At 37.0% G+C, this 26,410-nt stretch overlaps 1 protein-coding gene across 1 annotated transcript in view; it reads right to left on the reverse strand.

Moving 5' to 3' along the window:
* Positions 1–26,410, reverse strand: part of LOC116466491 (protein GVQW1-like) — a 259,942-nt gene that overhangs the window by 17,755 nt on the left and 215,777 nt on the right. The window contains exon 4 of the mRNA XM_058435720.1: positions 8,736–8,832. Within this exon, the coding sequence (XP_058291703.1) occupies positions 8,736–8,832 (97 nt within the window). The remainder of the gene's footprint in view (positions 1–8,735; positions 8,833–26,410) is intronic.

Below are 26,410 nucleotides of genomic sequence, written 5' to 3' on the forward strand. Positions count from 1 at the left end.
ATTAAAAATTAACTATTATGTACGGTGTGCACTATTGGGTGACAGGTACACTAAAAGCCCAGACTTCACCAAACAATTTATCTGTGTAACCTAAAACCACTTATATACCTAAATGTATTGAAATAAAAGTAGAAGGAGAGAAGGAAGGGACAGAGGGAGGAAGGGAAGGAGGGAGGAAGGGAGGGAGGGAGGCAGGAAAAAAGAGGGAAAGGAGGGAAGTTCAGACATTCAACTTATGAATTTTGGGGGCACACATTAGGTATAGAATAATAGTTCATATACTGTGTCATAACCTGATTTTTCTCTAACCATTATATTGTGTATATCTTGTCCTGACAAGAAATATTATCTATAGTTTTATTGTTATTCTGATAATATGCGATGTACCATAATTTATTAAAATAAAACCTTCATTGTTGCGTGTTGAGTACATTTGAATTTTCCTTAGTGTAAACAACATTGTCATGAGCCTTTTTGCAGCTACCAAATATTTGTCTGTATCTTGGATTATTTCCTGATACCATATTTCTAGTAGAAGAATTACCAAGTCATATAGTAAGCAGGCTGTTAAGACTTTTTATATACATTGTCAAAATACCTTTCGGAAAAGTTATATCAATTTACATACTCAGTAGCAGTGCTTGAGACTGCAAGTTTCTTGAATCCTCACAAAAATGAATATTATTTTAATCTACGCCCATTTACTATGCCAACATTTTCCATTTGATGTTCCAATTTGCACTTCTATTTCTAATGATAACAGAGTTTTCTAATTTTTTTAGTCATTTGTATTTTCTCTTTTGAGATTGCCTGTTCATATCCCTTGTCTCTTTGTCTATTAAAAGGTTCAACTTTTTGTCATTGAAATATGTGAGAACTATTAACTCTGAGTGTCACATCTATTTCAAATATATTTTCAGTTTACTTGCTTTTTATTGTATATATAATGTTTTCTGATATTTTTAATATTTTTGAACAACTTGTCTACTGAACTTTTTCACTATGATGTCTGCCCCTGTGGTTATATGTAGAAGAGGTGCCATAGTTAGTGTCCTCTTAAAAAAAAAAAAATCAGGGAAAAGCTTTTGCTTAGGTCTCAGTGTCAGAAACAGTGTACTTCTCCAGAACAATGGTGTGTTTTTGTCTTACAAACACTGTGCATCTTATAATTCATTTTGTTTCTTTCTTTCCTCTGACTACAAGTAGAAATAAATTTATAACCTACCTCCAACAACTAAATAAAACATGTAGTGAGGGTACTTCTGTAGGATAATACAAAGGATTATTTTCTTACATTTATTTCCACTCATCAAAGTTTCCTTAACTATTTACAATACTTTCCTAATGTGTGTGCATGTGTGCATGCAGGTGCATGTATGTGTTGCAAGATGCTTCAAATGCCTTCAGAGTTTAGAATACATTCATTTGACTACCCTTAATGGAGTCAAAATTTCATTATTTGATCAAAGATAATAAATAAAAGGAAATCAGCTTAAGTTTGAAGCCTTTTTTTTGAGACTTGGATTTTTTCCATGGTTTATAAACTGGTTTGAAGATAATTTTGCAAGCAAAGCTTTATAAATGAAAACACTTACATCATTAGAATAAATACTTAGAAACTCCAGAAAAAAATTAAGCACAAAAATTTTAATTATGGCTTTACATATATGTTTGAAATCAGCATTATACTTTCACAGATCAACTTGTAGCCATAAATTTGGCTTCTAATACACACATGCAATGTTTTCAACATACCTACATTCTATATGCATAACAATTCACAGTACTTAAATAGGAAGATTGTAGGTTTACCTCACTAATAAGAAGACTACATTAAAGAGTGTATCAAATGATTGTATGGCTCTAATAAAAATCTAAATAGCCATAGAAATGAACTTTAGCTTTCAACTATTTTAAGTGCAACAATGCAATGAAAATACATAATAATTCTAAATCTATTAGAAAGATTCCTATATATTAATAATCAGGTCAGGTTCAGTTACTTGGTGGTTCACCTATGCTGAATAATTACACAGATATATATATAACTATATAGAAAACTATATATATAAAACTACATATATATATATATAACTACATATACGGGGGTGTGTGTGTGTGTGTATATATATATATAAGTTTACATTATGGCCAATGAAAAGACTTTCAGAAGATGAACTCCACTTTATGTTCATAAAATCAAAGACCTTAGGTCCAGTTGAGAAAAACACTATAAACTCAGGGAAGGGTAAACAATGTCTACACGTCTCAGGCTCATCTGTTCAAAAATATAATGAGGAAAATGGTATTAGAAAGAACACTGCTTAACATAATGTCCTACAGATTCATCCAGGTTGTTGCAGATGACAGAATTTTATTCTCCTTTGTGGCTGAATAGTATTACTTTGTATACATACATACCACATTTTCTTTATCCATTCATCCATAGAAAATAAGCCAGGCATAGAAACACAAACATCACATGATCTGACTCATATGCAGAATCTAAAAAGGTTGATCTCATAGAAGTAGAGAGTAGAATGGTGGTCACCAGAGGGTGAGAAGGATAGAAGGAAGGGAAGGAGTAGGAGAGGATTTTGAATGTTATCACCACAAGTAAATGATAAATGTTTAAAGTGATGCTAATTACCCTGATTTGATCATCATATAATGTATATGTGCATTGAAACTTCACACTGTACCCCACAATATGTACAATTATTATGTGTCAATTATAAATAAAATAAAACTTAAAGAAAAGACTTACAGGATGAAGTTGAAGTTATTTTTTTGATAACTTCACAACATTGCTAATATTCCTCATTGGGAAACTTCTCTAAATAACTCAGTAGCTACTTGAAGGTGCTTTAAAAATTCATTATTTATTTTATGTAAATAAATTTGAGCCTAAAGTTCACAGTAATATTTTAGAGAACTGCAAGGCTCACATGGAATATTTACAGGGAGTATCTAAGGCAAGTGAGGAGGATTTCAATCACGTAAAAATTTAAAAAGTCCCAAACACCAAAAATATAAGCAACATCCAAATAAAAGTGAAAAACTGAAACATACATATGACAGGCAAAGGGTTTTTACCTTTAATATAAAAAGAGCTCTTAAAAAATCAGTGTGAAAAAATTAACATCCTGGTACATAAACTGGCAAAGATCAGATTCGTAAAGTAAAATAAATATGAACAGAGGAAGTATTAATGTAAATTAAAACAAGATTCTATGTTTTAGTTATCAATACTCAATATTGTTGAAAAAGTATTGAAATCAGCAATCTCATTTACTGCTGGTACATTCAATATGGTATTTCTGTAAGGAAATTTTGCTATGTGTATAAAGAATCTTAAACAGAAATTCATTGTTCTTGACATAGTAATACTACTCCTGAGAGACTACTATAAGGAAATTTGCCCAAAGAGTTTTAGAAAGATGTTTCTACAGCATGATTTATAATGGGAAATTTGGGAATAATCTAAAGGTTCTATGGGTAAATAAATTAAGAAACAGCCATGCATTATATTTTAAAATAGCTTGAAACCTTATTTTCAAAGACTAGCATGAAACACAAGGAAAAATTTGTGAAGAATCTTAAGAAAAAAATATAAAATGCATATATATATATGGTATAAAAGCAACTTACAATTTTATTAACATAAAATTTTATATACATACATAAAAATACATATATGTATAATATATATGGCTTATTACATATCTATTTTCATATATTTTTCAATTGGGACTTTTATTTGACTTCTCTGAATACAAAAAAGTGCAGTGGAAAACTATTTTGTTATGAGTTGGGAAAAAAAACCAGAAACATCTGCATCAGTGAAAAGCCCAGGATTTCACTGTGAGTTGCATGGGTGAAAGGCTTGCAAAGCATGGTAGGGTCTCACTGGAAGAACAAGAAGAATCAATGACAGGAAAACTCAATTTATAATTTAACTATTTTTATAATTGTTTGAGTCATTTCCAGCCACAGGGTCTCTAATTGCAAGTATTGTGCAGTTTCCCACGTTAAACCTTTCATCTCTCCTACGGCTTCTGTAGGGAAAGCAATGTCCCTAAATATTCTAATATCTCTTCTAAGTAACTCCTACCCATCCTTCGGATCTCAAATACCACTTCTTGCAGGAAGCCAGAAACCTACTCAGAACAGGTCAAGTTCCCATTTTATACAATACCTTCGCAGTTTTATCCTTCCCTACTGCTCTTAATTCCAACGTAATTTAATAATTAAATGGATGATTCATTGCTGAATGCCTTCTTCCCTCTTTCCCAAAACAAAAATACTATGAAGGTAGAAATCAACCCCGTCTTGTTCACTACTCTGCCCCCAAGGCCCAGCAAATAACAACAGGTAGCACATTACTATCTGTCAAGTATTCTTCTGAGTTTTTTAGGCATATTAATTTACTTAATCTTCGTAACAATCCTATAAGGGAGTTATAATTGTCTTCATTTTAAAAAGGGAGGAACTGAGGCACAGAGGTCCCAGGTCACACAACTAGTAAATGTCTGGTCCAAGATTCCAGCCCAAGCTGTCTGGCATCCTTAACCATGAACTATGCCTTCTCGTTATAGGTACCCCATAAATATTTGAATAAATATTTGAAGAAATGAATGAGGAAGCACATTACCAATAAAATGTGTATTTGCTATGAATTAAGCACCAGCAGAGACATGCCCTGTAACAGCTGTAGCTCATCATTTCATGGTCACCTGACCATAATAGATGCAGAGGACTCCAGTCCTATAATAGGAATACCATGAACAAAGCTCCATAGACACCCTCATTAGAAATTCAATTATAATGATTTCTTTAGAATAATAGACTATTTGAGACTTTACATTTTAGTGACAGAAATCTGAAATTAAAAGATTTGGAGAAAAGGCGTAAATGGTTTTATAACACATATATGCATCAACTCTAATTATAACAACTGACCAGCCACAAAGCTCTCCCTTTTTTGTATGCTCTTATTTCTTGTTGAAATCAGCTTTGAAAGAGGGTCTGTAATTGCAAACAAGTTGTGCAGAATAAACAAGCCATTATTGTAATGAGGATAATTCTTGCTGAGGATTATTTTTAAAAGCCAAATTATAGACTCCCAGTCTAAATTGTATCTGTTTTTTTGTCACTTGCTTTCAAATTTGGTACTTATTTGCATTTTGCCTGACCTGCTAGTTAGAGCACAAGTTCACAGAGTCCCTTCTGAAGCCATAATGAGCTAAGGTAATAACCACCACATAATTGTGTTCAACTGCATACAAGTGTTTACTTTTTACTGCTGTGCGTCTGCCTCCGAGATTTTTGAGATGCAATTATGCACTGCAAAATTTGCAAGTTGCCAGCCTTGCTTGGACTATTTTTGCTATGTTTCACATTTAAACTGCTTAAGTGTATAAGTGGAGGTATAAAACAGCCAGGTTTTTCAGACTAGAAAATTACTGTTACTTAAATGGCAGAATTTCTGCTCCGTGGTTTCCTATTTCCATGCCTTGCCTCGGCTACATATCTTTTTAACCATCTGTTTCTTTCTGGCGACCAGCTACAGGGAGGCAAGCAACTGTATCTGCATTACTATGTGGTTTGACATCTGGTATCTAAATCCAACCATGGTATTTATTTGTGAATTGTTTAAATATGAGATCATATTAGTTACACTTGCAGATCCCTCTTCATTAACATTTCCAACCCTGCTCATGCCAGAATTGCATGCCATTTGCCATAGAGAAAGAGTATGCATGTTTTCCTGCAGGTTGCATAGAATTTGGGTATGTGAATATGAAATTTTTTAAGTAACAAGAATATATTACACAAGAATTAAAATTGGAAATTTCAGATATGATAGTGAGAGGTGTTAACACACATCTCAATGTGCACATGCTCTTAAGTATTCCCAAGACCGCTCTTGTTGAACAAATTCAAAAACTGTTGAAATCATGACATATATCAATCTTTTTAGACAAAGATACTATTGACCCATGATCATTTGGAAAATGTCGCTGTTCTCTCTAGAAGGAAAGGATTCTGCACTGTCTCCTCTTTCCCTTGTTGCTGAAAAGTGTGCATTTGGAAAATGGCCAACTAGGGTTAGGGTACAGGATAGCCCAGACCTCAGAAAACACCAAAACACTGAGGAAATAAAACAATGGCTTTGGTCTCATAAGCACCACTCGTGATATAGTTTACAAATGATAGTCATGATGTTCCCAGCAATCTCTTGATTCTTCTTAGTATTGATTACTATGCTTAATTAAGACCACTTGACAATCCAAGTGAGCCAAGAACAATTCAGATGGAAAGTACAATTTTGCATTAAAAATAATCTCAGAAAAAGATGCATGATTTTGGTACCATCCTGTTACGCATAAGAAGAGAGACAGGAAATTGATTCTGCCTACGAAGGAGGCATAGAATCTACCTGGACCATGAGAGACCTCTTAAAATGAGTCCCTCTTTATTTCTTGCTTCTTCCACTCTCTCACTCTCTTAAACAGGTTTTGACATAATCTTGTAATTATCACCTCAGAAAGCAGACATGAGATCTGTTTAACAAACTACTTGGGAAATATTACTTTTCACACATTCTACAGAAAAAGTATCAAAAAAAGCAAACTCCAAATAAAGGAAGGGCATATTTACCAGCTCCTTCAGCTGAAACTAAATTACCTTTAAAACTGCTTAATTTTACTTACCTCGCATAACCTTTCCCATCTACTCACCCACACCCTTTATTGACCTAAATAAATCATATTTATCCTTTATGATTCAGCTCAAATGTCATTTCATCTCTGAAGACTTCCTTGATTCTCCCAGAAAGAGTCAGGTGCTTTGACACAACTCTCTTTATACTTGAAATACCTCTATGATACTGCATATGCTTCTATTCAGGTGTGTTTAGATCATGTGCTTACATGACAGTACCAGTCAAGAACTGTCATAATAAGGTTGTATAACAAACTCAGTAACACTGCTAGTATAGAGCAATAAGTTTGCTTTACTCACAGGTCTGGGGCTCAGCTAGATATTCTGTTTCAAGTGTTCCATGTGTTATCCAGGCTAGGGAGCAGATGACAAGGAGAAGCTTCTCTAAAGCAATGGCATGGCTCTTAAGCTTGGCTCAAAACTGACACACTCACTTCTGCCCACATATAATTGGCCAAAACAAGTCACATGGCCAAGTCCAAAGTCAAAGCATAAGAAAGTACCCTTCATCCATAATGAGTCCATGGCAAGAAGATAGATGCAGGGAAGACTGAAAACACTGAGGCATAAAATTAAACCTACCATAATGTCTACTACAGCAAACGTCACACATTCAATAGAGATTCATTGGATAAATGAATAAACAGAACCCAAAACATTCAAAGTAAATCCCAAAGTTTGTGGAAATAAAATATGCCTTAAAAAAAAAAACAAAACCTGAGTACCTAAATTCCTCTTTAGTAAGCTTTGAGTTATCAATTCAGCCTTGTTTGGAGTTAAGTACATGCATTAGTTTCCTATTGTTATGGTAACAAATTACCACAAATTCAGTAGCTTAAAACAATACAAATTTATTGTCTTACAGTTGTGGAGGTCAGAAATCTGACTGTGTCTCACTGGACTAGAATCAAAATGCTAGCAGGACTATATACCTTTTGGAGACTCTGGGGCAGAATCCGTTTTCTGTCTTTTTTTTTTTTTTTTTTTTCTTTTTCATCTTCTAAAAGAGGCCCACATTCCATGGTTCATGGCCCCTTCTATCTACAAAGCCAGTGATGGCAGCCAAACCTTTCCATAGCATATTGCTCTGACACTCTTCGGTTTCTCCCTTCAACATTTAAAGGACTCTTGTGATTACAAAGGACCCACCTAGATAACCCAGGATAATTTCTCTATTTTAAATTTAGCTAATTAGCCACTTTAATTTCATCTACAACCTTAATCTCTCTTTGCCATGTAACCTAACATATTCACAAGTTCCATGGAATAGAATATGGACATCTGAAGAGGGGAGGGGAGCAGATTTTTCTGTCTACCACATGGCTACAACATATTCTAATGAAAAAGCACAGATCCAGGCAGCAGTTCTAGTTTGAGTCCTACAACTAACCAAAAATAGTAAATTGGACAAGTCCCCTAAAATTTCAATTATTTCTGGGGAAATGAGGAGGTGGTTCTAGCTGATCTCTAGGGCCCTTTCCAACTAAAATTCCCTTGATTCTGTGAATATAGTGCATCTAATTATAACTTAGAGTTAAAAGAGATTAAAGCCTAATTCATTAGCCTAACAACAAAAATTCAGGAGAAAGCCTAGCAGTGTTATGGAAACATGGAGGAGGGTCATTATTAATTCTCTCTGGATGTCTATAGGGGCTTCATGGAGGAGGTGAGATCTGAGCTTATACACCCCTGCAGTAAGGACACTGATATTCTGAGCATGGAAACCAGAGGTAGAGGTCGCAGGAAATGAAGGACACGAACCTTATAGGGGCACAAGCCATGTAGAGAATAGTGAGAAATCACATATGGACAAAGCATAAAGAGGCAGGAGTAGAGACTGGAAGTGTAGCATAAGGTCAAATTGTGTGCATTTTATGGCGAAAGGGGAGTAAATTTTTTTAGTAAGTAAGGAACAGGCATGGCAGGTGTATTAGTCTGTTCTCACACTGCTAATAAAGACATACTCGAGACTGGGTAATTTACAAAGGAAAGAGGTTTAACTGACTCACAGTTTAGCACGGCTGGCGAGGCCTCGGGAAACTTACAATCATGGAGGAAGGGGAAGCAAACACGTCCTTCTTCATATGGCGGCAGCAAGGAGCAGTGCTGAGCAAAAGAGGGAAAAGCCCCTTGTAAAACCATCAGATCTCATAGGAACTCACTCACCATCACGAGAACAGCAGCATGGGTGTAACCACCCCCATGATTCAATTACCTCCCACTGGTCCCTCCCAAGACAAATGGGAATTATGGGGACTACAATTCAAGATGAGATTTGGGTGGGGACACAGCCAAACCATAACAGTAGGTTTTGTGTCTCTTACAAAGATAATGCAAGAATAATGAAAGAGGGCAGGTTTTTTAGCTGCTTTAATTTATTTAACATTTTAGCTAATAGTGTTGCATTAAACTAGCTTACCGGATACCACAGATTAGATTTTCTTAAAGATTTTAAAAGCCAGAGGAAAAAACAGTAAATAATATTTGTGTATCAGCTCACCAGTGGTCTTCAAATGTAAAAAAATATTTATTTAGAATAAAAACATATTTTAAAACTATATTTTAAAAATAGAATTATACAAACTGAGTAAGTTCACCCACATAGAGTTTAGAGAATTAAATACACTTCCAACCCCAAATTACACTCAGCCCCATGCTAAGTGAGCATTTGCTGTATTTATCAACTTCTTATTGACAAGTTGTTCTCAAGATTCCAATTCTGTAGGCTCTGTTTATTCTCTTTGTTTTAGTAGTTACAGTCCAAACTCTGGGGTAGCTAATTGCCCATTAACATTATTTCATCTCTCACCAAAAACACAGATATCTTGAATGATGGGAATGTGTGATTTTAATTGAATCTCTCACTTTTATCTACTGAAGAAGTATTTAGATTAGATAGGACACTTTTCTTTCTGTCTCATCTTTCTTTCTCTGCTCTCTTGAAGATTTGAGCCTCTCCCACAGGACAGCAGAGTGGAGTCCATGGAGTTCCTCAGAGCATTCTTGAGACAAACCATCTGGACTCAAACCTATCTCCAGCATTTGTGTGACACTGAGTAAGTTACTTAACTACTATATGTCTTAGTTTTTTTCATCTGTGAAATAGGGATAAAAGTAATACACACTTCAAAGGGTTGTAATAAGTGTTAGATAAGTCAATATCTGCAACAAGCCTATGCTTAGAAACCAGGCATTATGAGAAGTGTTTATTAAATAAACACCCTGGATTGACAGGTATGTGAGAAAGACAAACTCCTTACCTGCTTAAGCCCCTAGAGTATTTTCTGTTACTTATGCCAGAATATAATCTTAGCTGATATATGTGCCAGATAAGGCTTTTCAAAATCAGGCCTTTTATTTCCTTTCCAACCTCATTTCTCTTTACTCTTTGGCCTCTCCACTTCCTATGCCCAATTTCTCACCTCTGGACACTTGCCCTAAGCACCCAGAGTCACACTGTTACACTTCCCATTATCCTTAAAGACCTACACTTCACCTTCAACATCACTTCATTCAGAAAGCCTTTCTTAACTTTTTTTCAACACACTATGTTGTAATTATTTCACTACATGTATGTTTCTTTTATTAAAGTGTCAGTGCGCTGAGAAATCAAATAAAACACAAATGGAAAAACATCCCATGCTCATGCAAAGGAATAATCAATATCATTAAAATGGCTATACTGCCCAAAGCAATTTATAGATTCAATACTATTCCTACCAAATTACCAATGACATGTATTCAATTAGGAAAAGAGGAAGTCAAATTGTCCCTGTTTGCAGATGACATGATTGTATATCTAGAAAACCCCATTGTCTCAGCCCAAAACCTCCTTAAGCTGATAGGCAACTTCAGCAAAGTCTCAGGATACAAAATCAATGTGCAAAAATCACAAGCATTCTTATACACCAATAACAGACAGAGAGCCAAATCATGAGTGAACGCCCATTCACAATTGCTTCAAAGAGAATAAAATGCCTAGGCATCCAACTTACAAGGGATGTGAAGGACCTCTTTAAGGAGAACTACAAACCACTGCTCAATGAAATAAAAGAGGATACAAACAAATGGAAGAACATTCCATGCTCATTGGTAGGAAGAATCAATATCATGAAAATGGTCATACTGCCCAAGGTAATTTATAGATTCAATGCCATCCCCATCAAGCTACCAATGACTTTCTTCTCAGAATTGGGAAAAAACTATTTTAGAGTTCATATGGAACCAAAAAAGAGCCCGCATCGCCAAGTCAATCCTAAGCCAAAAGAACAAAGCTGGAGGCATCACGCTACCTGACTTCAAACTATACTACAAGGCTACAGTAACCAAAACAGCATGGTACTGGTACCGAAACAGAGATATAGATTAATGGAACAGAACAGAGCCCTCAGAAATAATGCCACATATCTACAACTATCTGATCTTTGACAAACCTGACAAAAACAAGAAATGGGGAAAGGATTCCCTATTTAATAAATGGTGCTGGGAAAACTGGCTAGCCATATGTAGAAAGCTGAAACTGGATCCCTTCCTTACACCTTATACAAAAATTAATTCAAGATTGATTAAAGACTTACATGTTAGACCCCAAACCATAAAAAACCCTAGAAGAAGACCTAGGCAATACCATTCAGAACATAGGCATGGGCAAGGACTTCATGTCTAAAACACCAAAAGCAATGGCAACAAAAGCCAAAATTGACAAATGGGATCTAATTAAACTAAAGAGCTTCTGCACAGCAAAAGAAACTACCATCAGAGTGAACAGGCAACCTACAGAATGGGAGAAAATTTTTGCAATATACTCATCTGACAAACGGCTAGTATCCAGAATCTACAATGAACTCAAACAAATTTACAAGAAAAAAACAAACAACCCCATCAAAAAGTGGGCAAAGGATATGAACAGACACTTCTCAAAAGAAGACATTTATGCAGCCCTGCTGGCAGCAGACACATGAAAAAATGCTCATCATCACTGGCCATCAGAGAAATGCAAATCAAAACTACAACGAGATATCATCTCACACCAGTTAGAATGGCAATCATTAAAAAGTCAGGAAACAACAGGTGCTGGACAGGATGTGGAGAAATAGGAACACTTTTACACTGTTGGTGGGACTGTAAACTAGTTCAACCATTGTGGAAGTCAGTGTGGCGATTCCTCAGGGATCTAGAACTAGAAATAACATTTGACCCAGCCATCCCATTACTGGGTATATACCCAAAGGATTATAAATCATGCTGCTACAAAGACACATGCACACGTATGTTTATTGCGGCACTATTCACAACAGCAAAGACTTGGAACCAACCCAAATGTCCAACAACCATAGACTGGATTAAGAAAATGTGGCACATATACACCATGGAATACTATGCAGCCATAAAAAATGATGAGTTCATGTCCTTTGTAGGGACATGGATAAGCTGGAAACCATCATTCTCAGCAAACTATCACAAGGACAAAAAAACAAACACCGCATGTTCTCACTCATAGGTGGGAATTGAACAATGAGAACACATGGACACAGGAAGGGAAACATCACACACTGGGGCCTGTTGTGTGGTGGGGGGAGGGGGGAGGGATAGCATTAGGAGATACACCTAATGTTAAGTGATGAGTTAATGGGTGCAGCACACCAACATGGCACATGTATACATATGTAACAAACCTGCATGTTGTGCACATGTATCCTAAAACCTAAAGTATAAAAAAAAAAAATTACCAATGACATTCTTCCCAGAGCTAGAAAAAAACTATTTTAAAATTCATATGGAACCAAAAAAGAGCCTGAATGGCCAAGGCAATCCTAAGCAAAAAGAACAAAGCTGGAGGCATCACGTTACCCAACTCCAAACTATATTATAGGGCTACAGTAACCAAAACAGCATGGCATTAGTACAAAAACAGGCACATAGACCAATGAAACAGAATAGAGAGTCCAGAAATAATACCACACATCTACGATCATCTAATCTTCAACAAAGCTGACAAAAACAAGAAATAGGGAAAAGACTCTCTATTCAATAAATGGTGGTGGGATAACTGGCTAGCCATATGCAGAAGATTGAAGCTGGACCCCCCTCTTACACCATATACAATAATTAACTCAAGATGGATTAAAGACTTAAATATAAAACCCAAAACTATAAAAATCCTGGAAGACAACCAAGGCATTACCATCCTGAAAATAAGAATAGACAAAGATTTCATAACAAAGACTGCAAAAGTAATCACAACAAAAGCAAAAATTGACAAGTGGGATCTATCTAAACTTAAGAACCTCTGTACAGCAAAAGAAACTATCAACAGAGTAAACAGACAACCTACAGAATGGGAGAAAATATTTGCAAAATACGTATCTGAGAAAGGTCTAATATCTAGCATCTAAAAGGAACTTAAACAAATGTATAAGAGAAAAACAAACAACTCCATTAAAAAGTGGGCAAAGGACATGAACAGACACTTCTCAAAGAATACACACATGCAGCCAACAAGCCTATGCAATAAAAACCTCAATATCACTGATCATTAGAATAATGCAAATCAAAACTACAATGAGATAGCGTCTCACACCAGTCAGAATAGCTATTATTAAAAAGTAAAAAAAAAAAAAAAAAAAAAAAAAAAATAGCAGATGCTGATGAGGTTGCAGAGAAAAGGGAACACTTGCCCACTGTTGGTGGGAGTGTAAATTAGTTCAGCCATTGTGGAAAACAGTGTGGCAATTCCTCACTGAGCTAAAAACAGAACTACCATTTAACCCAGCAATCCCATTGCTGGGTATATACCCAGAGGAATATAAATCATTCTGCCATCAAGACACATGCACACGAACGTTCATTGCAGCACTATTCACAGTAGCAAAGACATGGAATCAACTTAAATGCCCATCGATAACAGACTGGATTTTAAAAATATGGTACATATACACCATGGAATACTATGCAGCCATAACAAAGAATGAGATCATGTATTTTGCAGGAATATAGATGGATCTGGAGACTATTATCCTTAGCAAAACAATGCAGGAACAGAAAACCAAATACTGCATGTTCTCACAAGTGGAAGCTAAATAATAAGAAATTACGAACATTAAGAAAGAAACAACAGACACTGAGGTCTACTTGAGGGTGGAGGGTGGGAGGAGGGAGAGGAGCATAAAAGATAACTATTGAGTACTGGGCTTAATACCTGGGTGAGGAAATAATCTGTAACAAAAAACGCCTGTGACACAAGTTTACCAATGTAACAAACCTTCACATGTACCCTCAAACCTAAAATAATAACTTAAAAAATTAAAAAAAAATAAAGTGTCAGCTCCTCCAGGGGGATACATGGGTCTTTCATTTATCTTTAACGTCTGGCACAGCAACTGACACAGGATGATTATCAGCAAATGTTGGGTGAATGAAGGGATCACTTTACACAGATTCCTGCCATCAGGTTTTAATTGCTAAGTTGTTAACAGTTTAATCTGTGCTTTTTTTAAAAAAAAAAAAAAAAAGAGACAAGGAAGCAAAATGTGGTAAATGTTTTAAATTGCCATACTCCATTCGTTATCAATATTTTATTCTTGTATTTGAAAGGCTCTTCATGTACAAACTTTTTAAAAAATGATTTTACATGAGGCCACAGAAAATTAAATTTTAAAATACTTTTTCAAAATCTCATCTCTGTGAAAAAATCCAAGAAGATTAAGAACTTTTTTTTCTTTTTAAACGAATTCAATTTTGTCCTTTAGTTGTGCAGTGCACAGAAGAATAACTTTCAAGTTTCTATTACATTTGAAGTGGATTTTTCCTGAAATTGTAAAATATCAGTATCAACAAGACAAATGATGTTCGAAGTGCTTTACACATGATAATTTAGCTTTGTGTGGGTTTTTTGTTTCTGCTGTTGTTTTTGTTTGTGTGAGTGGTTTTTTGTTTTTATTTTGCTACCCATTGTCAATTACAGCATCCAGTTGACTTGAGATTTTTTATAGTTCTCTGCAAGCCTTCCACACTTTTCTGGTCTCAGTTATAGCTATATCCACCATGCTCATCAAGACTCCTAGCTCACCACCTTGCTCTCTCAATTCATGAAGTCTTTGCTCTATCAATTATTTCTTCTCTTTTCTATATCTTCAGACTTGCCCTTTCTATTAACTCCTGCCTGTCAACAAATTCTGTCTCCATCTGGTATCCTTAGAAACAAACCGTTAGACAAGAAGTCAGGTACAAGTATTCAGATAGGGGATGGCAATGTGACACAGGGAATGGAGGAAGTCAACAAAGGGGGTGTTACTAATCAAGTTTCTAATCAAGTAAGAGGATACAGTGTGCACCTGCAGCTATACCTTCTCAGGGACTCTGGCAGATAGAACACAATGTAGGTCTCAGAATTACCTGCAGGGACATGGTGAGAGCTCAGGGAACACGAAAAGGCCACGAGTCATGTCTACTATTTCCACTCCGAATTCCACTTCTGCCTACTGTTAATGTCTGTCCTTTCTCCTTATATTCCAGCCAGTCTTTTAGAAAGAATAGCTTTTTAAATTGTCTTTTTTCCTCACTTCCTATTGCTTCCTGAAAATGTTGCCATCTAGCCATACCTTTTGGAAACACCCCAACATTGTTCTTTCCAATATTTCCCTCTAAGCAATCCATTAGACCCTTTGGATCCCTTAGCTTAATTGATTTCTGCTACATCCTACATCCTGCATCCTTTCTTCTCAAATCTCTCTAGTTCACTGGTTCTCAGGTCACCTATTTCAGTTCTCCTCTTGTCTCCTTGAAATATCTCTGCCTCCTTCAGAAGTTTCTTTTCTTTTCTTTTCTTTTTGAGATGGAGTCTTGCTCTATCGCCCAGGCTGGAGTGCAGTGGCGCGATCTCCGCTCACTGCAAGCTCTGCCTCCCGGGTTCACGCCGTTCTCCTGCCTCAGCCTCCTACAGGCGCCTGCCACCACGCCCGGCTAATTTTTTGTATTTTTAGTAGAGACAGGGTTTCACCGTGTTAGCCAGGATGGTCTCAATCTCCTGACCTCATGATTCCGCCCGCCTCGGCCTCCCAAAGTGCTGGGATCACAGGTGTGAGCCACTGCGCTCGGCCCTTCACAAGTTTCTTATATTTCTCTTCTCACTGTTGGTGATCCCCAGGGCAGGGTCTGACTTGGCATTTTCTTCTTTGCTCTTCATTCATTTTGTCTTGGGTGAGCTCAGGCCCAGCCCAAGCTTCCACTGCTACCGAGAGGCTGAAGACTCTCTTCTGAAATTCAACAGCAAATCATTTATTCATTTGCTGACTAAATATTTCTCAATCTACTATGTAAAATAAAACGTGTCAAGAGATGAATCATAGGAACGATAGTAAGTTTTCATCACATTTATATCTCCGAAGTGTAAAATTTTGTCACCATTAAGTTATGACTATGTTTTTTAGACAGAAGATTGTCTTTTTTTTTTTTTTTTTTTTTTTTTTTTTTGAGGCCGAGTCTCACTCTGTCGCTCAGGCCGGAGTGCAGTGGCGCGATCTCGGCTCACTGCAAGCTCCGCCTCCCGGGTTCACGCCATTCTCCTGCCTCAGCCTCCGGAGTAGCTGGGAGCACAGGCGCCCGCCACCAGGCCCAGCTAATTTTTTGTATTTTTAGTAGAGACGGGGTTTCACCACATTAGCCAGGATGGCCTCGATCTCCTGACCTCATGATCCGCCCGCCTCGGCCTCCCAAAGTGCTGGGATTACAGGCGTGAGCCACCGCGCCCAGCCAGAAGTTTGTCTTTATGTTTTTATTTTAACGCTCTTTTTACATCCTCCCCGCCCCCGATAAAATTAATTTTCATCGTTTTACTTGCAGCTTGCTGTTACAGTGTCAACTATGTAGTATTCAAAATAAAGTTGAATGCCTAGTCTAATTATAGATAAACAAAAGAGGAAAAAACATTCAAAAAAGGGGAGAAAATTTGTTACAATCAAAAACATAAACAATCCACATTTAAAACTGGAATTCTGTTTTGCTGTTAATGCATATCCTCACAAACATTTCTTTTTTTTTTTGAGACGGAGTCTCTCTCTGTCGCCCAGGCTGGAGTGCAGTGGCGCGATCTCGGCTCACTGCAAGCTCCGCCTCCCAGGTTCCCGCCATTCTCCTGCCTCAGCCTCTCCCAGTAGCCGGGACTACAGGCGCCCGCCATCCTGCCCAGCTAATTTTTTTTGTATTTTTTAGTAGTGACGGGGTTTCACCATGTTAGCCAGGATGGTTTCGATCTCCTGACCTCGTGATCAGCCCGCCTCGGCCTCCCAAAGTGCTGGGATTATAGCCTCACAAGCATTTCTAAGTATTAACAACTAGAAGCAAGTTCAGTTTGCTAAACTGCATGAATGGTCTGCACTTTAAATAACAGAAGGTTAGAGAAATAAACACATCTTAAAATTCCTCTCCAATAAACCCAAAGAAAAACTACATGCCATCAAATGACACAGTTGGAGATACTGTTTCCAAACCTAATATAAATTGTTAATGTTTTATACCTCAGGACTAACTGTCACGGTTAGTATTTAAACAGCCTCAGTCAATGGGAAGAAGAACTGAAATGTTACTTTTCTCCATGTAGCATTTTTTGATTTCTTATTTGTCTTGAATAATATGAAATGCTACAGTTCCCCTGTAATGCCTGTGAACTGAGTTATTAAATAAATGACTCCAGCCCGGGGCAGCAGTGGGCCATGACATGCAGCTATTTGCACCCACAATACAAATTCAGCTGGATGGATGAACCTGGCACGGTACATCCTCATCGGGATGTTCGTTAGCCTCACTTTACAGATGTCAGAAATGATATCTGTTATTCAGCCCAGACTCGGGCTCTGAGAAAGAATTCTAAAGCAATTGATGATAAAACATGGGAAATTATTTGAGAAAATGCAAACCTATTTGAAAAGCTGACAAACCAAATGTAAAAAAGAAAATCAGTCTTGGAAGATTAAAATGTAATAATAAAAATAATAATTACAGATTAGAGCCAGACAAAGGATATGCACTCAACCTTACCTAAAAGAGTCTTGTGACAGTTTATTACACTAGTCCCCAAGCCACGCACTTAATTTGTTTCTAAGCCTGCATCCTATCCCTGTGAGTTACTCAAGTATATAAACCTCACTGTGTTCATCGTGCTTCTCAGGTGTTACATGCATTTCAATGTTTAGTGGAGGTTTGGAGCCTCACAGGTGCTGCCATGTACATTCCAGATAATTTCAGGGATTTAAGGAATTGAAGCTGGCTTGTCATTGGTACTCAGCAGCCCACCAAGACTTCTCTATCCTTGGAACTCCTATAAATATTTTATCTCCATTTGACAAAATCCATCTCTTTTTATCTTTCTTATCGTTAGTGTCTCCTCCTCCCCACTAGAATTACAGTTTTGGTACAACTGAGAATGCGCTTTTTTATTTCTCCAGCTCAGTGCTTGAAGTAGTGTTGTTCACTGATTGGCTTTTAATAAGTTGTTTAAAACCTTTAATATACAGTTATTCAAAGCAATAAAAATGACAATGATGCCCCTGTCCACAGGGGCATCTCCAAGGAGGCCATCTTGTCCCCAAAGTCTTTACATTGCTCAATAGAAAAGAAGTTTTCCCCTATCATCTGGTGAATTAAATGTCAACTCCAATATTCCTGTTGGCAAAAGGAATCTTGCCAACAGCTTCGAATTCCTGAATCATTCCAAAGTATTTCTGTACTCAGAGATGTTTAAATTCATATTTTGATTCACCTTCAACATATAATATCATTATCATTGTAGCCAAATTCAACAGGTATTTTGATAATATATTCATAGCGTTTTAAAAGAAATTTCCGTATATTCGGGAGGCGGGGGAAACACCTTTTAAAATGAGTGGGCTTGTAGCATTTTCAGCACAATGTTTTCTGAACAGCAACTGACCTGAAATATCTCCACATAGACCATATTCAACCTTTAACAAGATGTTTCTCAAGAAAACAGCACCCCAGAAACACATACATGTGTGAGGACACACATACCACTCACACACAAAACACTGTTTTTAATAGCCAAGGGCACTTTGGCACAATGTGGGGCGGTGGTTGTCAACATAAACAGATGGTCAAAGAAGTGGGCAAACACTTCGTGTGAACTAGTTCCATAAATGAAGTTTTTTTTTTTTATTTCATTCTAAATGCCATACTTACTTAACCAGCTTTCAGACAAGATGATACATGTAGCCAGTTGGAAAGAGTTCCCTGCCAGGCTTCTGTGTTTTTATGACAAAATTAAAAGTCCACAGATGGAATAACTCAAAGCTAATTCTTACAGAGTTTGTTTAGTTAGAATGGGGTGGGGAGAGAATACCATATTGCTTCAAATTAAAGCCACATCTACAAAATGAGAGACTTTTAATTGGGGAGGAAAGATGTAGAAACAGCTTTTTAAAGAAGTAACATGTCTGTTTTTTAAACGAGTGGAATTATTTATCCATTAAAATAGCAACTTTCCCCAAAGAGTTATAGGATCATCTAGGAAATTCCCAGTTCCAAACTCCACTCCCAAACATCTCAGCATCCTTTCAACCAGAGCTTTGAAAAGTGCCACTTTGGCTGCCTTCTAAAGATAAACAATCTTCCCATCATGTCTTCACTAGCCATTAAATCTTCAAACCCAAAATAATGACTCCTGCATGAGAATTATGGGGAAAAAAGGTGCTGTCTGAGGAAACATAGAAGAGACCAGCTGTCTTGGTATTGTGTGTTCTGTGAAAGATTTGTGACTTTATTACAGTATTTAGCTGATGTCTTTAGTGAGAAAAAATAGAACTGATGTTTTATCAAACATAATGGCCCATGATAAGGCATGAAAGGTATACAACGTTAACTACTGGAGAAAAATAGACAGAGAGAACCTACAATGAATAAAAAATCTCTTATAGTAGCCCTGTCAAATGGAATATATTATCCAATATTTCAATTAAAAAAACAAACTCAGGCATGTAAAATTCACTTACAAAATCTAAACTCTAAAAATAAATTTTATGTACAGCTTTTTCAATTTCAGTGCAGTAAATAAGCACTGAGAAGTCCAAATGTTAAAGAAAAAAATGTAGTTAATAAAATAATTGTTTTCGTCTACAAAATATAAAAAAACTTTATTTTTTGCCAGTTAATTTGATATAATTAGTTTACTTGTGTCAGGTAAATCTCAGTGTCTATGTGCTATATAGAGAGTAAATTTATATACCAGCTTTTATTTCTCTTCCGGAAATACACATACTTATTTCCACAAAAGACGTTTTTCACAGCCAAAGTTGGGGGAAGCGGAGTTCCTAGCATAAAACTATGTACATTTGCGAGGAAACAGCTGCTCTTCTTCCAAGATTCCACTCTGCTCCCCTAGACTCACAGAGCCTGAGTAAGCTCTAAGCAATGCTGTATAAATTAGGACCTCAAAGAAAACAACCTCTACCTAAGCATCCAGCAGTTAAAGCCACAGGTTCTAAAGTGTTTCATACCTACAGAGGTCTGAGTGAGTAGAACAAACCGAATCAGAAGTTCTTATATTACTTACTGAGTGCTTCACCTGTGACTTCAATTTCTTTGCAGAGAAAATTGCCCTTTTAGCTGATCTTTCCTATTTTACATGTCATTATCTTTGAGGAGTTCTTTTTAGTGATTTTATTTGTTTCCTCTAGGCTACTTACCAAAGAATCCAGGCAGCATCCTTGAGGCAGTTCAGCATATTTTTAAAACCTCCTTGACATTAGAAAAGGGCTGTTTTTAAATCTCTATGTATTATTTGAAGAAATCATTACAAGGTTCACTTAAAATTAACATTTACCTTAATACAATATGGGCTTTATCAAAACAAGTTGCAATATTTTACTTCTTATTTGAAAAGTGTTCTGTAGACGTTAGTGTGCCAGGAGAGGCAGACTTTGGATATGTTTTGATAGTTGAAGAAGCATCAGGTCTTTAAATAAAAAACAGAAGCCATCTCTGTGTTACGTGGCTCTTGATAGAAATGTAGATAACACTGAGAATGGGAAAGCTAGTATTTTGGTTTCTTCCAAGTAAATGTTGTTGTCAAGGTAGAGCACAAATGTGAAAGACAAAATTCAGCATGTGATATAACTTGATCCTCATTTAAACTTACTTTTGGTGAAAACTAGAAATTGCAAATAATTATATTATCACAATGAGAAATGTAAAACATCCTTAGAATCCTAGAGGAACAGGTATACTGCAAACAAGACAGAAAATAGTAGGATAAAATAGATCGTATTTTCCTTAGGAAGAGGAAAACAAACTGTTCAGTAGCAAGGGGAGGCTGAACAAATATGCTTGCAAGTTCCGAAAAAGATGGAAGGCAGAATAAAAGCCAATGATAAAAAAAAAAAGAAGGTGGGCAATACTATAATTATGTACTTCTTCAGGATATTAGAACATATAACACAAGAGCATCCTAGCAAAATCTTGAGGGAATCCTCTTTCTGCAATGGACAAGAGTTCATCTTTTTAAGAGAAGAATTTCTCCCAAAATGTTAATTGTTAATACATGGGGAAAAAATATTCCCAAGACATTAGTGTTTCATGGGACTCACTAAAACAAACAAACAAAACAGTAAGTAAAACTGTATCTTTTTAAGCCCCACTATTTCTAACAAAACTTTATTTGCCACCTGAATAGCAAGTACTTAAAAAACATTAAAGTTACAGATAGTATCCTTTGGCACAAAATTTGTTTCTTGCATTTTAGATCCTTGAAATTGTATGCAATGCCAAAACAGAAACTTTTTTTCCCCAGGTGACACAATGTATAAGAAGACAGTAGGGAGAGGGTAGAAGTTATATTATTCATCCTAGTAACCTCCCACAGATTTAAACTTTTACAGCTGTTAATTTTCTTCACATAGAGAGGACTCACATATTGCACAACATATTGCTAGGATCTGCGCAGTTGCTTTAATAGACTGTAAATTCTATGTTCAGAGGGGGAAAATGTTACCACCCCAAGAAGAAGAATCAGATGCAAGAAAAGTAATTTTCTAAAGTATATCTAGATAATTCCTGTAAAGATATCTCAGAATAAAGTTTCCATGAGGTTGAGGGCTTTGTATACTAGTTTCCTGAGTATAGAACAGGTCTTGACATAGTAGAAGCTCAATAAATATTTGTTAAATGATGGATTAGATGAAATAATCCAAAATATTGAATAAAATGATTATAGTATAGGATGGCAGCTTATATTCAACTCTAATTTTTGAGGGTAGCTTAGATAATGGAGAAATGATTATGTGTCTGTCTGTATAAAGTTGCCATTGGTCCCTCCATTGTTGAGGAGCATTTTATTATTCTTTCCTAGCATAAATGCAACCATTAGAATGATGAGTGAAGCGCTCATTAGTCAACCTGAATACTAAAAGTGGTGGAGGTTAGCTCACTCAAAGCCTGACCTTTCAAACATTTTGCTTCTTAAAAGAAAGACACTACTTCCCTCCCTAATCTTCACTCTTTGATCCTCTCGTTAATTGGGGAACAATCTCTCTTTTAACTTTGCCAAATATTGCAGAGTATTTTCAGTAAATGTCACCATAAATTGAAAGCTACATTAACATGGTAGATGTGTTTCACTTTCTGATCACGTGTAACAAACTTAGTCATTGCTCTTGTGCTTCCCCCATTAGCATGATTTTCCTAGTTGATAATGGGTGGCAGAAAAAGACTCATTTAAACATTCTCACCCTTTGGCCTGACCAGGAGCTTAATTGTTGCCATGAATACACAACAGACATGTTTTTAATACGTTAAAGATAAACATTTATGCTATTATTCTGATTGTGCTATGCCCTTGTTATCTCTGTATTTAATATTGCAAAAATGATGAGTTTAGCATGCTGGTGAAGCAAGGGAAAAACCGACAGGTCTATGACTGCTCATCTCACTCACCCATAAGACATTCCCTGCCCTAACAGTTATTACTTGTGACTCTGAATAAGTGATTTAATTTCTCTGAGCCTTGGTTTTGTTCCTAAAATTGGAATATTATCTAGCTTGTATAATTTATTTAACAATTAGTTCAGAAAACACAAGAAATGACTTCTGTAAAGATATCTCTAAGTATTTCCATTCAGATGCTTTATCTGGAGTTTGTGGTAAAATTACATGTCTATCAGAAGATGATTTTCAACAGAACTACATTTAAAAAAAAAACGAATCCAATAGTAGCCACAGATGGAAGTGGCCACATCCCCTACACACCAACTTGAACCCTAGATTTTAGTGTAAAATCAGTGTCATCATAAGTTCGGTGTTTTATTCTTTTCCTTCTTTCAAAAGCAGGCAAAGCAAGAGGACACTGAAGCAGAAGCAGGTTACAAAGCTGCAAATCAGCAGCACAAGGTCAGAGACTAATAAACTACGAGACTGTTAACCAAGAAACTTAACTATAATGTGCCCCTGGAGTAAAATTTCCCCTTAATGGAAACCACCTTATGGTCTCTTAGTCTCCTTCCTGTTCACTGTAGTCAATCATGACCACCGCGTGTGTAATTTCTTCCTTGAACTTTCTAAGGAGTGAAGGAAAATCTCAGAGCTGGCTGTAACATTCTACTCCAAACCTTAGAGGCAAGAGCACAGAGTCCACTGCAGCTCGACAGCAGTGCCTAGACTGAGCCACTCCCACTTGCTTAGCAACTCAGGGCAAGTAAGCCACAGGGGATGTGAGCAATAACGCACCTCCCTAGCCACTTCATCTTTGCCTTTGCCTGTGGGAAAACTGACAACCAGAGAAGTGGACAAAGCCTGTATGGCTTTTTCTTTTTTCTTTTTTTAAATTATACTTTTAAGTTCTAGGGTACATGTGCACAACGTGCAAGTTTGTTACATATGTATACATGTGCCATGTGGGTGTGCTGCACCCATTAACTCATCATTTATATTAGGTATATCTCCTAATGCTATCCCTCCCCCTCCCCCCACCCTACAACAGGCCCCAGTGTGTGATGTTCCCCTTCCTGTGTTCAAGTGTTCTCATTGTTCAGTTGCCACCTATGAGTGAGAACATGCGGTGTTTGGTTTTTTCTCCTTGCGATAGTTTGCTGAGAATGGTGGTTTCCAGCTTCATCCATGTCACTACAAAGGACATGAACTCATACTTTTTTATGGCTGCATAGTATTCCATGGTGTATATGTGCCACATTTTCTTAATCCAGTCTATCATTGATGGACATTTGGGTTGGTTCCAAGTCTTTGCTATTGTGAATAGTGCTGCAATAAACATACGTGTGCATGTGTCTTTATAGCAGCATGATTTATAGTCCTTTGGGTATATACCCAGTAATGGGATGGCTGGGTCAAATGGTATTTCTAGTTCTAGATCCTTGAGGAATCGCCACACTGTCTTCCACAATGGTTGAACTAGTTTACAGTTCCACCAACAGTGTAAAAGTATTCCTATTTCTCCATATCCTCTCCAGCACCTGTTGTTTCCTGACTTTTTAATGATGGCCATTCTAACTGGTGTGAGATGGTATCTCATTGTGGTTTTGATTTGCATTTCTCTGATGACCAATGATGATGAGTATTTTTTCCTGTGTCTGTTGGCTGCATAAATGTTTTCTTTTGAGAAGTGTCTGTTCATATCCTTAGCCCACTTTTTGATGGGGTTATTTGTTTTTATTTGAGACTCTGGTTATATAAACTATAGATTTGTGAACACAAAAAATATTTTTCACTTTTAGAGAAAACACATGTGGTCCATATACATTTCCTGTCATTTTTTATAATTTCTTTTATCAGTATAAGACACCTCATTTTTTAAAGGATAGAATATTATGATTTTTTTTCTCCAGTTGAAGCAACAAACTCCATTCTTTCAATTACAACAAGTTAATTTAAAGAACAGATACAAACGGAATCACCATCGATAGTTAGGCTTTCAGTCCCCACCAAAATCTCATCTTGAATTGTAATCCATGTAATCCCCACATGTCAAGAGAGAGATCAGGCTGGGCGCGGTGGCTCACGCCTGTAATCCCAGCACTTTGGGAGGCCGAGGCGGGTGGATCACGAGGTCAGGAGATCGAGACCATCCTGGCTGACACAGCAAAACTCCATCTCTACTAAAAATACAAAAAATTAGCCGGGCGAGGTGGCGGGTGCCTGTAGTCCCAGCTACGTGGGAGGCTGAGGCAGGAGAATGGCGTGAACCCGGGAGGCGGAGCCTGCAGTGAGCGGAGATCGCACCACTGCACTCCAGCCTGGGTGACAGCGAGACTCCGTTTCAAAAAAAAAAAAAAAAAGAGAGAGAGATCAGGTGGAGGTAAATGAATCATGGGGGCAGTTTCCCCCACGCTGTTTTCGTGATAGTGAGTTCTCATGAGATCTGATGGCTTCCTGAGGGGCTCTTCCCCCTTCACTTGGCACTTCCTCCTCCTGCCACCTTGTGAAGAAGGTGGCTGCTTCCCCTGTGCCTTCCGCTATGATTGTAAGTTTCCTGAGGCCTCTCCAGCCATGTGGAACTGTGAGTCAATTAAACCTCCTTCCTTTATAAATTACTCAGTCTGAAGCAATTCTTTATAGCAGTGTGTAAACGAACTAATAGAACCATGAAATACACTCATGATCTTTCTTGGGAAATAGTAATGCTCTTGATGCTTCATTTGTATTGGGTTTCTGCCTAGTACAGAACCAAAGAAATATTTCCTTACACTTCTTTGGGAAGCATTATTTCATCATGACATCCTCCATACGCTCTGTCCTTCTCCTGCCTTCCCCAAAAGTCTCTGAAGGAACTACACCACTGTGCAATCAAACAGAATAGTAAACAGTAACTTTGATAAAATGGTTTGGGAATGATATTTTGAAAATCATTGTGTATATTTATAGATTATCTTTGAAGAATAGTACTCTTTAATAGACCTTTAGAAAATATATAGTCAGAGCCGGGCGTGGTGGCTCACGCTTGTAATCCCAGCACTTTGGGAGGCCGAGGCAGGTGGATCACGAGGTCAGGAGATCGAGACCACGGTGAAACCCTGTCTCTACTAAAAATACAAAAAAAAAAATTAGCCGGGCGTGGTGGCGGGCGCCTGTAGTCCCAGCTACTCAGAGAGGCTGAGGCAGGAGAATGGCGTGAACCCAGGAGGCGGAGCTTGCAGTGAGCCCAGATCACGCCACTGCACTCCAGCCTGGGCGACAGAGTGAGACTCCGTCTCAAAAAAAAAAAAATAATAATAATAATAATAGTCAGAAATACAACAAAAAGGAAATACACTTAAAAGTATATCTTCTTGGATCACTGCCTTAAAAATAGCTTTACCATATCTTATTAAAATTCAGAGTTCATGGAAAAGAAGGGCTAAGCAACTTTCTCGAGGTCAAACTGTAGAATTTCTGCTCTCTCTTAGGTAATTATTATAGATAACTGCTACTTTTCTACCAAAATTGACTCTAAAGCAAAAAACAAAACAAAACAAATCAAAAACCAAGAATATCATATGTCAAAGAATAACAAAATAGAGTACATTTAAAACCATGAAATAAATAGCATGAGCTTTCACCTTTGCCTGAATGGTCATATACATGTCCTTTTTATAAACCTTTCAATGGCTTCCACTTGCATTTAGGGTAAGACCCTAATGCCTGCAATGGTCATGATGATACAGACGCTACAAGTCCAAACCCCTTCTCT

The sequence above is a fragment of the Hylobates moloch genome, unplaced genomic scaffold (assembly GCF_009828535.3).
Source record: "Hylobates moloch isolate HMO894 unplaced genomic scaffold, HMol_V3 SCAFFOLD_2, whole genome shotgun sequence".
NCBI lineage: Eukaryota > Metazoa > Chordata > Mammalia > Primates > Hylobatidae > Hylobates > Hylobates moloch.